The sequence below is a fragment of the Ruditapes philippinarum genome, unplaced genomic scaffold, assembly GCF_026571515.1.
Source record: "Ruditapes philippinarum isolate M1 unplaced genomic scaffold, ASM2657151v2 ctg19135_1_1_1_1, whole genome shotgun sequence".
In the NCBI taxonomy this organism is placed as follows: domain Eukaryota; kingdom Metazoa; phylum Mollusca; class Bivalvia; order Venerida; family Veneridae; genus Ruditapes; species Ruditapes philippinarum.
In genome coordinates this window covers 1-15,802 of record NW_026861713.1, presented here as the reverse complement: position 1 = coordinate 15,802, position 15,802 = coordinate 1, and the positions used below count along the sequence as shown (strand labels likewise).

General features: G+C 32.0%; 1 protein-coding gene across 1 annotated transcript; it reads right to left on the bottom strand.

Annotated features, from left to right (window-relative positions):
• Nucleotides 1-283: 283 nt before the first annotated feature.
• On the bottom strand, nt 284-3,375 carry LOC132716579 (uncharacterized; the record flags this gene model as incomplete). Its single annotated transcript, XM_060699884.1, is given in 3 exon segments — nt 284-370; nt 1,223-1,357; nt 3,096-3,375. Coding segments are annotated over 3 exon segments (325 nt in total), but the record flags the coding sequence as incomplete, so codon positions are not given.
• Nucleotides 3,376-15,802: the final 12,427 nt, after the last annotated feature.

Here is a 15,802-nt window from a genome sequence, read left to right as displayed (position 1 = left end):
AATGAATTAATGTATCATATGGTTCAAGAATAATTGGACAAATCGTTTGGAGAAGCGGACAAAAACCGTCTTGTCAGTATTATAAAGTCTTAGTTGCCTTTTTGTTGGACTTGGAGCTTTGTGTATCGCTAGACTTGTGGAGCTTTGTGTACCGTCAGAGCTCTGTGTCTGTCCTATTTCGGGTAAGTGTCACTATTACACAGTTTTCTGAATTTTGCAAATAGCGATAATAATGTGTGTACAGTATACATAATGAAGGAATAAAGTTTAATAGAACATTTACCTGTGATGACCTTTTTCATGACGTCCTTTTTGTTAAGCGTCACCTCTATTGTGATAGAGTTTTTGCCCAAACTGGCTATGAAGCATGCTGGAATATAAATGAAAGGAAAAGTAGTACAAAAAGTTAAATATATATATATCAAATATTTTCACGGGCTTGTTGCACAACAAGTGTATGTTTGCGTTACCTCATAAAATAATGCAAGTGAACAATGCCAAACCACCGCATGTGTGCTTTGGGCAATCTGACTTTTTTAGTCAGATAGTGATTTGGGTAAAGTTTCATCATTTTTTTTATATTTTTTTTATCATTTTTTTTAATTCCTTGCATTAATTTCCCAAATGAAAATAAAAGAAGCGTTACGCTACAGATTACTTTAAATTAACATAAGCATGTTTAGCAACACAGCATTTACTCGAGGGCAATAAAACTTCTCTTTTTTATTTTCGTCAAAAACTTTTCGTCTCTTTCCGTTAATCTTCGGATTATGAATAATCGTCGAAGTGTTGTTGAATACTACGTATGTAGCCGATATAATTTACTCCCAGGTACAATTAAACAATAAGTTATTCTATCTTCTGATATTTTTCACTTATTGAAGTGGAAATTAATATGTTATTTTGTTGAATCAATTATATTGGCAATTTCCTGGTTTAGACCCCTATGTATTTTTCTTGAGTAAAACTTGTATATAATACACTAAAGAAAACTGAATGAACCTTATAAATACTCCTGGTTTAGATCCCGGGGTCTAATCCAGGATATAGCCATTATATTACTCTAGGAGGGACTGGTTCTCAGCAATAATTATTATTAAGTCAGAAAAATAACCAATTCGTAGATTGACAAAGTCCTAACATATCTTCAGATCAATCTTCCGAAACTTTTATCATTATTTTCATTTGTTTTGTTTGGTATGAAAATTCTTATTGCACTCACCATCATGTTTCATTACTTTCTTGCAAAATTGACATTTCCCTTTGCTGCAGCCACCAACGTCGCCATTTTGTAGACCGGAAGTGATGTCATGGTCTCCCAGAAACGCTTGAAGAATTTCACCTAAATCATCGGCATCTGAATTAAAACAAATGTTTGAATGTACATTACTTCAGATTATTTTTTCGTAGGGATCTTTATAATGAAAAGTAACATTAATATTTGCATTTTTGATTTTCTTTTTCACTAAGAGAATGTTCCATCACCACAATAAAGCACTGAAGTGAGACTTGGTGATAAATAATGTAATATTATAGTATTTATCTATGTAAATATTGTTTGAAAACCAGTTTTACCATTGTAACAGAGATACCATTCGTATTTAAATATTAAACTATTTTTGATAACTGTTTACAGGGCTGTACACTTTGGGTCTGACCCCTCAGCGTCTGTGATCATAACACCATCGTCGGATACCCACGGCCGAACTATTAACATTGACCAGATAACTTGTCACTTGATTACATGTTAATCAACCGTCGGTATATCCGACGGGTGTCACAGCTGAACACTATATGTAGGTTACCGTTGTACAGTTTTATAATTTTGTATACTTTGAACAAGATCAAAATGCGAGTTGTATATTTCGTATAAAGTAACTTGTTTTTACATGTTTAAGTACTCTTATACATAATAAAATTATATCTGTTCAATCTAAATTTAACTATAAATCAAAGGACTGAAAGTACTTGAAACCAGGGAGGCATATAATTAGCAACATCTGTGTGTCATTACGTCATTGAGCAGATGATAACGGTAATTTATCACATAAACCAAGGCACGGGGATGGAACCTAATGGATCTCAAAATTGAGCATCGGTAAAAAATATATGTGAATTTTCGCTGCTCCAGATGTGCACTTTAACTCGATGTGTGAAAGGTAAATCACAGGGTAAGTTTTCAATAATTTAAACATTCACATAAAATTCAAAACATTTTTTAAGAAAATCGAAATGTGATTCTACCCCCTGGCTATCATTCATATTAACCCATTTTTGTTAACATTCAAACAAACCGTAAATGAAACATTTATTGACAATGGGCTCAGAATATAGGAATTGGCGGTCAAAATTCCATTTAAGCTCCATATGTACTAAAGAGATCCATAGGTGCATGATATAGAAATCATCAACATAAAACGGAATATTTCAATAATACCAAAAAAAAAACAAGTTTGCTTGAATTCAAACATGCGAGAGGACTTTTTGCAGCTGTTGTTTGTTTTAAAGGCTTGTTTAATATACTTTTATTCAGCTCGTTCAATGAATTTAGTATAAAAACTACATTCATTCAATATCCTCTATATTCAATTGCATTTTTTGTTGGCGTTTAACTCATAAATAAGAAATAAAATGTTCTGAATTCTTCCAAATGAATAAATGCCTTGATTTAAAAAGATATTATGATAAATTGTTTTCGAAAAAAAAAAAAACTTTTTTGCTTTCTTTAACAATGCGTTATCCAAATACTTGTTACTATTTCATTGAAACACGTGCCGCACTTACAAATAATTGTTTTAACATAAATAAACTGAAATGTTAAGATAGTTCTTTACTGTATTTTTACATGCGATAAGCCCGACTGATTGATAAAGAGTTTGATAAACATGAAATGGCTCGTTCTGAAATGTTCACCGGTTTAAGAAACAGTTTACTTAAGGCCGCCGCTGAGTATTAAAAAGAACTATAATTAAAATAATTAGAAGCTAAATCATTTTATGATTTGAAATGCTTCATAGAATAAACAATCATAAAATTACAATAAATAGTTTTCTATGAAAGATAATCCACAAAGCTAGCTTAAAATAAATGCTTACCTTCGGAATTCTCGGTCAGCGAAAGCGAAGTTTTCTCCAGTGTTACAGTACGACACGTAACATACGCTAAACAGCCGAACAAGATAAACAGCTTCGATCCCATAGTTCAGTCTTGACCAAAAAAAATGAGTGAACTTGCAAGCGTCTAGATCACAGACTGGTCCATTAGCAATTTAACTTCTATCCATATATATATACCCAATTGAGGAAATTAAAAAGAAGTGGGAATGAAACAAAAGACAAGCGTTTTTTTCGGAAATTCCGTTTAGTTTTTTTTGTTTGTTAATTCTCGTCACTTAAGATAAACATGAGATATGATTATAAGTGTCCTCTATTTTAAGTGAACAATTGAATACACTTAACATCCTTAAGGATGCGTTGATATATAATTGTATTGTACACTGATGATGACACAAAATACACAATAATGACAACAGCTGGAAGACAAAAGGAAATTTAAAAAACACGGAAAATATATCTGGATAATTTAGGAAAATGCATGTTTTATTGTGTGGTGGGTTTTTTTCCTCACCGGATCTACTTATGTCTTGAGTACGGACTTTCCTCCAGGCTACAAACAATATTTACAATACATAAAGTCAATCAGGACCTAGAAAGTAAAAGTAAAGCGATTAAGATGTCGAAAATAAAAGTAGTTCTTGTTAACCGCAAACCTCTTAACAAACTATGATAAAGTCAAATCCATAATCAACAACAGTAGCACGTACTGATTGACGGACACAATGGAATGCTTCATGATTTTTTTTGGTTAAATATCAAATAAACATTGAAAAATAAATTATGCTCAAATTTGAAATTTTGAAGAAGAAAAAAATCTGGCAAGTACTACACAGTATCTTTTGAAATGTAATTTAACCCATTACTTCATATACACGCCTTTTAACGCCTTTTTCACCCCCCCCCCCTTTTGTTGTCTCAAATGATGAAAAAATGCCTTATTTAGGCCCCAAACACTTGTTTTTGTTTGAGAAATGTTGTTCAAAAAAGTGACCTCTTTTTCGGCGCGGCCCCCCAACCAAGAGATACATCAGGGGGTTGCCAGAAGGGGGATGTGCCCCCTTCTGTTTGGGGGGTTTGAAGGGGGGCGGAGTCCCCCTCATCGCCAAGAAAAATTTTGGATTTGTGAGAGGCTGTAAATGACCCCAGATTGATCATAAGGTAACGTGTAACCAACGCTGAAAAGCATTTGACTCTATCTCAATCCATTGAGAAAGTGCAGCACTTTGAAATCAATTTTGATGGAAAAAATCAACGCAAAATAGTGATTTTTGGCAATTTTGAGATGTCCCCTCGTTGCCATGGTAACAGAAAATTTAAGCCTGAGCATGTTGTTGCAAGTGCAATGGTCCAGTCAACATTTGTGCCAAGTTTGATTAGTGTTGAAGCAGTTTTTATAGTATTATAGCAATTTGAACTTGTAACGGGAGACTTTTCAATGAAAACAGCCATTTTTCACAAAATGCTCATGAAGTAATGGGTTAATGAAAAAAATAAAAAATCTACAAAACAACAATTTTTCTTCAAATTTATATGACAGGCCATGTTTAAACATGAAAAAACGCGATTTAGGGTAATTTCAAGTATTTTCATCATTTTCAGTTAACCCATTACTTCATATACACGCCTTTTAACGCCTTTTTCACCCCCCCCCCCCTTTTGTTGTCTCAAATGATGAAAAAATGCCTTATTTAGGCCCCAAACACTTGTTTTTGTTTGAGAAATGTTGTTCAAAAAAGTGACCTCTTTTTCGGCGCGGCCCCCAACCAAAAGATACATCAGGGGGTTGCCAGAAGGGGGATGTGCCCCCTTCTGTTTGGGGGGGTTGAAGGGGGGCGGAGTCCCCCTCATCGCCAAGAAAAATTTTGGATTTGTGAGAGGCTGTAAATGACCCCAGATTGATCATAAGGTAACGTGTAACCAACGCTGAAAAGCATTTGACTCTATCTCAATCCATTGAGAAAGTGCAGCACTTTGAAATCAATTTTGATGGAAAAAATCAACGCAAAATAGTGATTTTTGGCAATTTTGAGATGTCCCCTCGTTGCCATGGTAACAGAAAATTTAAGCCTGAGCATGTTGTTGCAAGTGCAATGGTCCAGTCAACATTTGTGCCAAGTTTGATTAGTGTTGAAGCAGTTTTTATAGTATTATAGCAATTTGAACTTGTAACGGGAGACTTTTCAATGAAAACAGCCATTTTTCACAAAATGCTCATGAAGTAATGGGTTAAATATCTTTTAATACAAAAAAAGAAAATAAGAACTGTTTTAACTCAATACACTGCAGGTAATCATATTGTCATTAAAAGAACTGGCAGTTTGTTGGGTTTTTTAATTGTAGACAATATTAATTTGATTAGAGCTTTTCGAATATAGCTCATACATTCACTTATTGAAATGAGATATATTCAGGGAGAACTTACTAGAGTTCAATAAATTTCTGCATTGAAAGCATTTCACAGTATATCTTTAATAACTAAATATGTGTTCATTATATATGAAGTGGTACGTATAGGTCTATTATTAAACTACAGGACTCATTAGGCCTTCAATGCGTATTAGGGTGCTCAAGCTTTTCGGGCGGATGACGACCGCTTGCACGTAGAACTCCGCGCTTGTTTCACGTGCAAGCGGGCACGTGATTAGAATCTCCAACCAACCGTAGGCTAAACCCACCGTTCCGACAAACTTCAGAACTTTATGAATAATAACCGAGTTGTGCCGATTGTATCGAATAATCAGATTTTCGGCCGATTTTAAAAAAGCTCGGTTTCTTGTTAAATACGAAAATTACTTTCCGATGTTCAAAACGTTTATTATTTCTGTAGCGAATTTATATCATTATTAAATTAAAACAAATATTCTATATTAGATGTATGTGAAGTTAGGAAATGTGCACTTTTAAAAACACATCGTTTTCAATAATCTTGTAAAAATGAAAGACCTTTTCATTGAAAAACATGCAGAAAGTAAAGAGAACAAAATCTATTGCAAACAGTAGGCTTGTTGAATGAATGATATATATGTTTAATGAAGGTCCATTAGCCCGGCATGGCACAGAAAGAAGTTTTCGGCGTCGAGTACGGACCCCGAAAATGTTACCAACAACAACGACAACAACAACAACAACACATGTAGTACCTATAAATGTTGGGTTTAGAATACCGGTAAATTACGAACCGAAACATCCTCAGCTATTATATTTCTATCCGAAGACTAACGGAAAGTGCGGAAAGTTGCGATTGGTAAATTTCATCCGTGCCGTACCGTACACTTGCGCGGCAAGTAGGTTAAATGTTCAGCGGCCAATGGTGTCACTCCGGTACTGAGTTAGATCCAACCCGTTGTAGTTCTATTAATTTTTGAAGTGGCCCAGTATAAGTTCTCTTTAGTTTGATTGGTCTTAATTAAAGTATATTTATTGCCTGTGTGTAGTTTTTGTGTGTTATATACGGTCGCACAAAGGTACGGTGACACAAAGGTGACATGTGTGTGTGTGTGTTTTATCTCGTGCGCAGGCCGCACGAGATCTTAAATTATGTCGTGGCCACGAGTTACTATGTCGTGGCCACGAGATAATTAAGTCGTGGGAACGAGGCCACGAGTTTCTTTATCATGGCAACGAGATAGTTAAGTCGTTTAAGTCGTGGGAACTTGTGGCCTTGTTGTGTAATTGGTTAACCATTTTTATAGTTTTCAAATGAAACAAAACAATTTTCATATTTCATCATCATTTAATACATGTATATGTATATTTTGCTTTTTTTCCCCGTAGAACCAGTATTGAAAGTCAAATTAGACAAGCATTAATTAATAAATGGTAATTGTTATAAAACTAAAAGGCCTATCGAAGAAATGGCACTTGCCATTTTAAGTAATGTCATATCAGTGTACTTCTCAGATATCCATATTTTTTTTATTCTTTAGAAGTAAAATATGTTCTTAATAATGTTGAAATAATGGATTGAGTGTGTGTTAGATGTTACACAACTTAAAATTTTTAAGTAGCACTGAATATGCAGTCATGTGTCGTAGCAAAGTGTAAACAAGGTAGCAATTTGTCTTCCATACAAAATACTAATTCACTATAATCATACCAACTTCCTGCAAACTGGGACCAAAAATACACTTGAGTCGTGTCATGACAAAACCAACATAATGGGTTTGCGACCAGCATGGATCAAGACCAGCCTGCGCATCCGCGCAGTCTGATCAGGATCCATGCTGTTCGCTATGAATTTCTCTACATTTAATAGGGTTGGTAAGCGAACAGCGTGGATCCTGCTTAGACTACGCGGACGCGCAGGCTGGTCTGGATCCATGCTGGTCGCAAACCCATTATGTTGATTTTGTCATAACACGGCTCACTTAATATTTTCGGTCCCAGTTCATGTTTAAGGCTAATGAGTATGATTTTTGGAAACTGTAACAAGAAACTGCAAGTAAACAGTTTTTGAGAAATAAAATTAATGCATTTTTAAGGCATAATGTGCCTTTAAGAACGCATTTGTTCACAAAAAATTCTTTTTGACAGACGATACTGATTGGCTAAATCATTTATATTGTATGGTAGAGTTCCCCATGTTGTCTTTGAGTACACAGGAAATCGACTAAGAATGAAAAAATAACAAAATCTTACGCAATAACATTTCAAATCTCTATTGTTTTTTTTTCCTTTTATGCATTTCATTGCGAAATCTAGTCATAATTTACTGCAGCAATGTTTGTATTAAATGCATTATTTGACGTGAAGTGTTGTCACCGTACTCAGCAAAATCTTCGTGAGAAATTTACAACCAATTTCCGTCATCAGCCAACAGTTAAGAGCCACTTATGTAATAAAAGCGTTCACAAGGACATTAATAATTAAAAAATCATTTGAAGATGTAAAACATTTTTAACTTCCTTCTTGTACATGTATTTAATATATAGGGGTCGAAATGTCTTACCCAATAAGGGTCGAAAAGTCATGTAAAAAGGGGTCTAAGTGTCAAAGGGTCTAGAAGTCATGTTAAAGGAACTCCACTGAGGTCCAAAAGCCTAAAAACTAAAATTTGAACTCTTACATAGATCAGCTTCGGTACTTTAAACAAAAAGATATGCATAAGATAATTAAGATATATTTAGAAATAAATTGAAAATCGTATTTATATGCTTTTCTTAGTCCGATTTGAGCGAAAAGCGTTGAAACGTTTTTCAATGTTCTCTTGTCATTTTTCGCAGTAACAATATTTTTTTCTGGAAAAACTGAGTGAGCGAATGATCTGATTTTTTGCACACACTTTACTGGTCCAGACCTACATAAAATGGACAATTCATCTTTAAAAAAAACTATTTTTAATCCTGCCATGTCAAAAAATCTCAGCGGAGTCGAGAAGTCAAGGGGTTATTTGAAGTGTCATCTTGCCGTATATAACCACATCAATCTATGCTACTTTAACTGTGTACATCAGCGTATGATATTTAAAGTGAATTGGTCTATAATAGAAGTACCATGAATAATTACTCTTGATACTATTTATTATTAGACACAACAACAAACCACCAAATAATTATACACGGAAGTTGTTGACAAGTGTGAGATTCATGATCTGATACATCATATGTTTATATAGCGGATAATAAAGTGCACTAGAATATAATATTATTATTCATCATATAAAATACATGTTCATTCTACATCACTTAGACGCCATTTTATCGACATTTTTTTTTCGAGAAACAGTTCATTAGAATATCCAAATGATACATTTCTATTGTTTTTGTATCAATATTTTGAAATAATTATTAAACATGTGCATGCCTACTGTAGTCCAGTACACTTTAACTGAGCGTGTCCCTATTGTTAAGTTAACATGTTTAATTGTATGTGTGTGTGTGTGTGCGCGCGCGCTTGCGCGTGTTGTGTGTGCGCGAGCGTGCTTTCGTGCGTTTATTTATACTCGCCACCGGTTTCCCATATGAGCAAGTCCTCCAGAGACTGACAGTATAAGTCATTTTATATTTAGTTATTTTAGAGGATAGTGCAAGACACAGACACAGAAATATGCCAGAAGTCCAGAAGCTTCTCCTGGTTCTTTAGCGTGCCAGGTGTTTAAGCACTCATACATGTACATGGGACCACGATTTCAAGTATCATCCGATAGACTGATTAGTAATTTTAGTTGGCCAGCCTGGGAATCGAACTCACAATGTCGAGATTACAACTTTCGCGCTCTAGATAATCCATTGAGCTATATGCGAGCTGGTAAACACTTAAGCCTACCATATCGGAGGTAATCGTTGTGTAATATAAAATATGCAAAATGAACTAAACATATCTTCGCTCTTATTAAGTTAAGATGAGTGAAATAAAAACTAAAACTGTAACGAGTATTTTTTTATTAAGAAGTGAAGGATAATGTAAATAACCAACAAATGTATCGAAACAGTATGTACAAACATCAGCATTTATGTTATTATAACTATATTATACACCATTTCGTAACAATAAATAGAGGATATTGAATAAGTGTATGATCAATACGGAATTTATTGAACTAGTCGAATGAAAAAAAATATTATGCAAGCCTATGGCTTTTATTCAAATAGTTCAATAAATTTAGTAATGAGGCTACACGGATTTAATATTCCATTTATCACATACCAAAAATATGAACTTTTTTCAGTAAAAAGACGACATTTTCATTGACTCGCATATAGTGTAACGCTAACATTTAGCGCGTCGTTACGCTATGTTTGTACAAGAAAATTGATGAAGTCACATAAAAATATATGCACGCCGTGCAATACCATTTTTTACAGAGTTGCACAGCGAAATTGGTATGTGATAAACATTTGATATGGCATGTTATATAAAATACCATGATATAACTGGATACAATATACAGTTGTATTACATTATATTAATTATATGTATTACATTATATATGTATTACATTACACATTATGTACAGATTAAGATCTAGTTAATATAAAATCCTATCTTATTAAATAAAGGTCAAATTCTGTTCCCATTTTTTCCTGGTCCTTCAGGATTATTCATTCCAACAGTAAATATTTTAATACCGCCATAGACGGGGATAGTGGGTATGTGAAACGGTGCATTTTCCGCAATGTCTCATGAACAGAATTTGATAAAGAAAAAAAATTTTAAAATCAAGGGTTAGCGATAAACGGTTACATGCATGTAATATAAGTTATAAAGATTTTTGACAGGTTAAATGGTCGTACAGTATATAAAGGGTTGTTTAGAAATTCAGCGGCAAGGATTATATTGCAAACAACCGTTTATATATGGCCCAATAACCTGTTAGAAATAATAATAATGAATTTATAAAACAGCAAGCATCATTTTTGGGAAAAAAAAAGTGAGATTTATTAGACGTGCATATAAAACTTTATAATACTGCACGTTTGTAACGTGGCTTATCATTGGACAATTATGACGTTTATACATTATAATTAGTTATTAATATTTTTGACAGGTTATATGGTCCTATATAAACGGTTGTTTGTAAATAAAACCTGAGCCCCTAGGTGAGGGTTATATTGCAAACAATCCTCTATATACTGCCATACATCCTGTCAGAAATACTTATAACGAAAAGCATCATTTTTTTTAAAAGAAAAATGAGATTTCTTCATAAATTGACAGCAGCCGTGTATATTATTAGTTATAAAGATTTTTGACAGGTTATATGGCTGTATATAAACAGTTATATTGCAAATAACGTGCAGTATACATGCAGTACTATAATATTTGTTATAAAGATTGTTGACAGGTATATATGGCCCTATATTAACGGTGGTCTGGAAATATAACCTAAGCCACTAGGCAAGGGTTATATTGCAAACAACCATTTATATAAGGCCATATAACCTGGCAGGAATATCTATAACTAATTTATAATACAGCAAGCATCATTCTTAGAGGAATAAAGTGAGATTTCTTTATAAATCGACAGCAGCCATGTATATAAAACTATATAAATGTCACGATTATCCAATGAAAAGCGACGTTACAAATGTGCAGTATTATAAAGGGCCATATAACCTGTCAACAATCTTAATAACTAATAATATAGACATCACGATTATCCAATGAAAAGCAACATTATAAACATGCAGTATTATAATTGTGCATATAAATTTAAACTGTGCAAAAACAATATTTCCAAAATAACTGCACTGGGACAGTCTAAATTAGAGTAAATGGTAAAACAAGGGGAGAGATCAGTTCAAAATATTTCGTTTTTGTATTCTGCATTTTAATTTAAAGGTATACATAAATTGTACCTCCCAATTAGCAACAGAACATAATCAAATGACAAAAATCAAAAAAAATTGAGAGAAAAAAAAAATGCTTCAAAATATTAAAACTACAAGAAAGTTATATAGAACCTATTCATGCTTTAGCAAAGATATTCTACAGACCCTAGTTATGAAAGAAAAACAAAATCAAGATAATCTATCTTTAGCCTCAATGGTAGAGGTTAATTATCAAAAGTAGCCATATACCAAATACATGTATATTTTACACTATATACAAATATATATCATTAAAATGTGATAAAGTTTCCTCGTGCATTGTTGAAATAAATAAAATAATAATATTTCAGAAATAAAAAAAATCTACATATTCTCATTATTTTCAGTAGCGCTTTCAATGCTTTCTTAGCACATTTTCAGCCCAAATCTTAATTTGTTAACAAATTATTAAAATATACCATGTAAAGTAAATAAATTAATATTTTGGCAGAAGATATACTGAAAGAGATACCAAAAATATTGAAAATATGGAGTTTGTTATTATTTTATCTCTATATATTATATATATAATAATAATTGTAGGTTCTAGGAGAAATGGGCAGTATGACTGAAATAACGGAAACTAGATTACCGGATGGACAGACAGACGGACGAACAGTGCGCCCTGTGGGGGGCATAAAAATGTGTGTGGGGATAACAATAATATGTTCATAATATAGTGCAAAATAAGATTACAACAGCACTAAAAAGGACAACTTATAACAAATTAAATCAACATGTAGAATACCCTGTACTAAATACATGTAGAACATATATTATATACCATGTAAAGTAAATAATTCCAAATGTTATAGAAAGTACAGATAACAATAGAAGCATTGATGTGTTTAGACTCCAACCTGAGCACATGACATCAGTTGTTTCATGCAATGCATTTTTATTATTATGTAAAATTTATGATATCCAGGGTGGGTTAAGTTTTCAACCTCATGGACATTAATTATATAACTTTTAAAGGACCACAAGTTCATGTTTCATGCAATGCATTTTCATTCTTATGTAAAATTAATGATATCCACGGTGGGGTTAGTTTACAACCTCCCATGGTGGGTTAATTTACAACCTCATGGACATTAATCATATAACTTTTGAAGGACCACAAGTTACTGTTTCATGCAATGCATTTTCATTATTATGTAAAATTAATGATATCCATGGTGGGGTTAGTTTACAACCTCCCATGGTGGGTTAATTTACAACCTCATGGACATTAATCATATAACTTTTAAAGGACCACAAGTTACTGTTTCATGTAATGCATTTTCATTATTATGTAAAATTTATGATATCCATGGTGGGGTAAGTTTTCAGCCTCAAGGACTTTTAGATGACAACAAATTGAGTACCGCAAGTTAATGCTATGTACTAAATGATATGCTCTAAGCATTATGGTTTCCACAGTGAAGATTTTTATGGCTAGGCTTCAAGTTTCTTTTTATGTAACAATATTGAACAAGAGCACTGCAATTTACAATAAATTATTTCCGGAATATAAAAAGGACCTGGCCCACTTTGGATCACAGGAAAATGTATTATAATAATAAAATACCTAAGATCTGAGCATTATAGTTTCTGAGGATTTTCAACAGATATCATTTCTTCCAGAATCTATTTTAGCTCCAGTGAGTGACCAACATGAGCCTCATTTGAAATAATTTAAAGATCCTATAACTCAAAATTTTTTATGGTTTTATGCTCAAATGAGGATTTATCAACATTGGAAGTTCCAAAAAGCATTATTTGTAAAGATACTACCGAATTTACATTTCATGTAAATAAAGGGAGGTAATTAGAAATTTATCAAATTTTTCAATTAGAATTAAATGCATACATTTAAATGATTACTTATAATGCGTATAAACATTTGCAGTACATATTAAACACATTCTTGGATGTTTGGAAACTGTTTTAGGAGAATAGTTATACAAAATGTACATATATATAATTTCACTTAAGTGTTGTTACATTCTTAATAACAACATACAGGATCTTAAATATGCAAGTTGTATTTGTTTTAAGAAGAAACTATAGATACATAGGCATCATGTAAACATATTCATATGCAAACGTTTGAGCATTTCATACTCAGGTGAGCTAAAAATATGAAAACAAATTTGCAAGTAAAATCATAAAAAATACACCACCAGATAATGTAAAATAATTTAATTGCCAAATTCATATAATGACAATTATACATGTTATACCCTGTAGTTATCCCCACTTTTCTTTAATAAATTAAATAAAATAAATATTTAGAATCTTAATCAAAAACCAACATTGTAAAAAGAGAATAGCTACTTTTCCTTCAAATGAACAGGCTTTTCATTTTTCGATAAACAACATGCGCGTACAATAAGTGTGTCAATGAATAAGGGGACACAACTCTAATAAGAAAATAATTAAATTGAATGTATTGTAAATCAAAAAATATCAAAAATACAAAAATACCACCAGATAATTTACAAAATAGAATCTGAAACAAAAACCAACATTGTAAAAACTATTTTTCCAATAAACAATAAGTCTTAGACTTGTATATATAATAAGCGAAAGATCAACAAAAATAATATGTAAACATAAAGATCATTATAATTAACACAGTTACGATGGAGAAAAATTTCCCAAATATACAATAAATGTACATGTAATTACCATGTTGTAATTAATTAAAAATCATTAATAAAAATAAATATGAAAATTTATCCAAATATACAATTAATGTACATTTTCTTGTTATACTATAATTATAATTAACTAATTAACCAATATATAGAGGATATTGAATGAGTGTAGTTTAATACTAAATTAATTGAACGAGTTGAATAAAATCATATTATGCGAGCCTCTGGCAAGCATAACATTGTTTTATTCAATGAGTTCAATAAATTTAGTATTGTATCTACATGAATATAATATTCTATTTATCACATATATAAAATAAGAACAGTTAACTGTTAACATGAGTAATTTTTCAATGATGCGCCTATAGTGTAACGCTAACATTAGAGCGCTTTAACACTATGTTTCTATATAGCAAAAATGACGTCAAGTCAAAGTGTTATTACACTAGTGTAATATGGCTTTATTACACTCCTGCGCAGCGGTTTATGTGAAAAACATCTGTACTCATGAAATGGATTTGCCCAGCTTTAAATCTGGATCAGTCCACTTAATGTTTAATATATAATATAACAGGATATTGAATGAGTGTTGATTTAATACTAAAATTTATTGAGCAAGTTGAATACAATGTAAAATCATATTATGGGAGTCTCTGGCAAGTATTATATTGTTTTATTCAACAAGTTCAATAAATTTAGCATTGAATCTACAAGGATACAATATCATATTTATCACATATCTACAATAAGAACTGTTTACAGTTAAAAACAGTTATTTTTTGTTTATTTAACACGAGCAATATCATCATCAGTTACCCACGGTATATATTACATAAATACACAATGTACTACATTATCTATAAAAAGATGGCATCTTAGATGTATGATAAATTATATTTGGCACTCAGCCCGTAATGTCCCAGATAATTTTATGAGACTGTCATTGAAATAGACTAACTCTGGAATATTTTGGGTTTTTCCCAGTTAATCCGAGGGTACAAACAAACTTTTACAGTTACAGCTTCCAAATTAAGCACAACAGGTTGACTAATATATTGTGACCGATAGGTGCACAGTGAAGCTATATAATGGTAAAAGTTTGTTTGTAACGAGGAATTAGCATGGAAAAAACCCAATTTTGCAGAGTTCCAGGTAATCTATTTGGTGACATCATGGAGGTGTCCTAAAGAAGATTTTTCATCCCGGAAAACAAAAAGTTAATTAAGGTAGTCTTACTGTAATTCTTTCCCACCAAAATAATCTAACATTGGCAAATATCATAGCAAATCGGTTATTTCCGGAACGATTTTTTTCAAAATCTTTGTTATTAGATTATTAACAATCACTAGTTTTTTAACCACTATGTACTAAATTCCGGTTATAAATGGTTCAGAATTATTGAATATCAAAGATTGTGAAAAAATAACATTCATGACCAATTTATTACGATATCTGTCGTTGTTAGAAAAATTTTTTGGCGGGAAAGCATGCATTGCAGTAAGACTACCTTAACATCACATACAGCCATAACTATCAAAATATAACGCCAAAAATTTGAAGTCAAATTAGCCTTACTGTTATGTCTTCATAATTATGCAGTTAATATGAATTATCTGACCTACAAAAAAGTATATATTATTATCTACACCCTACAAAAGTATATATATATATATATATTATATATATATATATATAATATATATATATATATATATATATATATATATATATATAT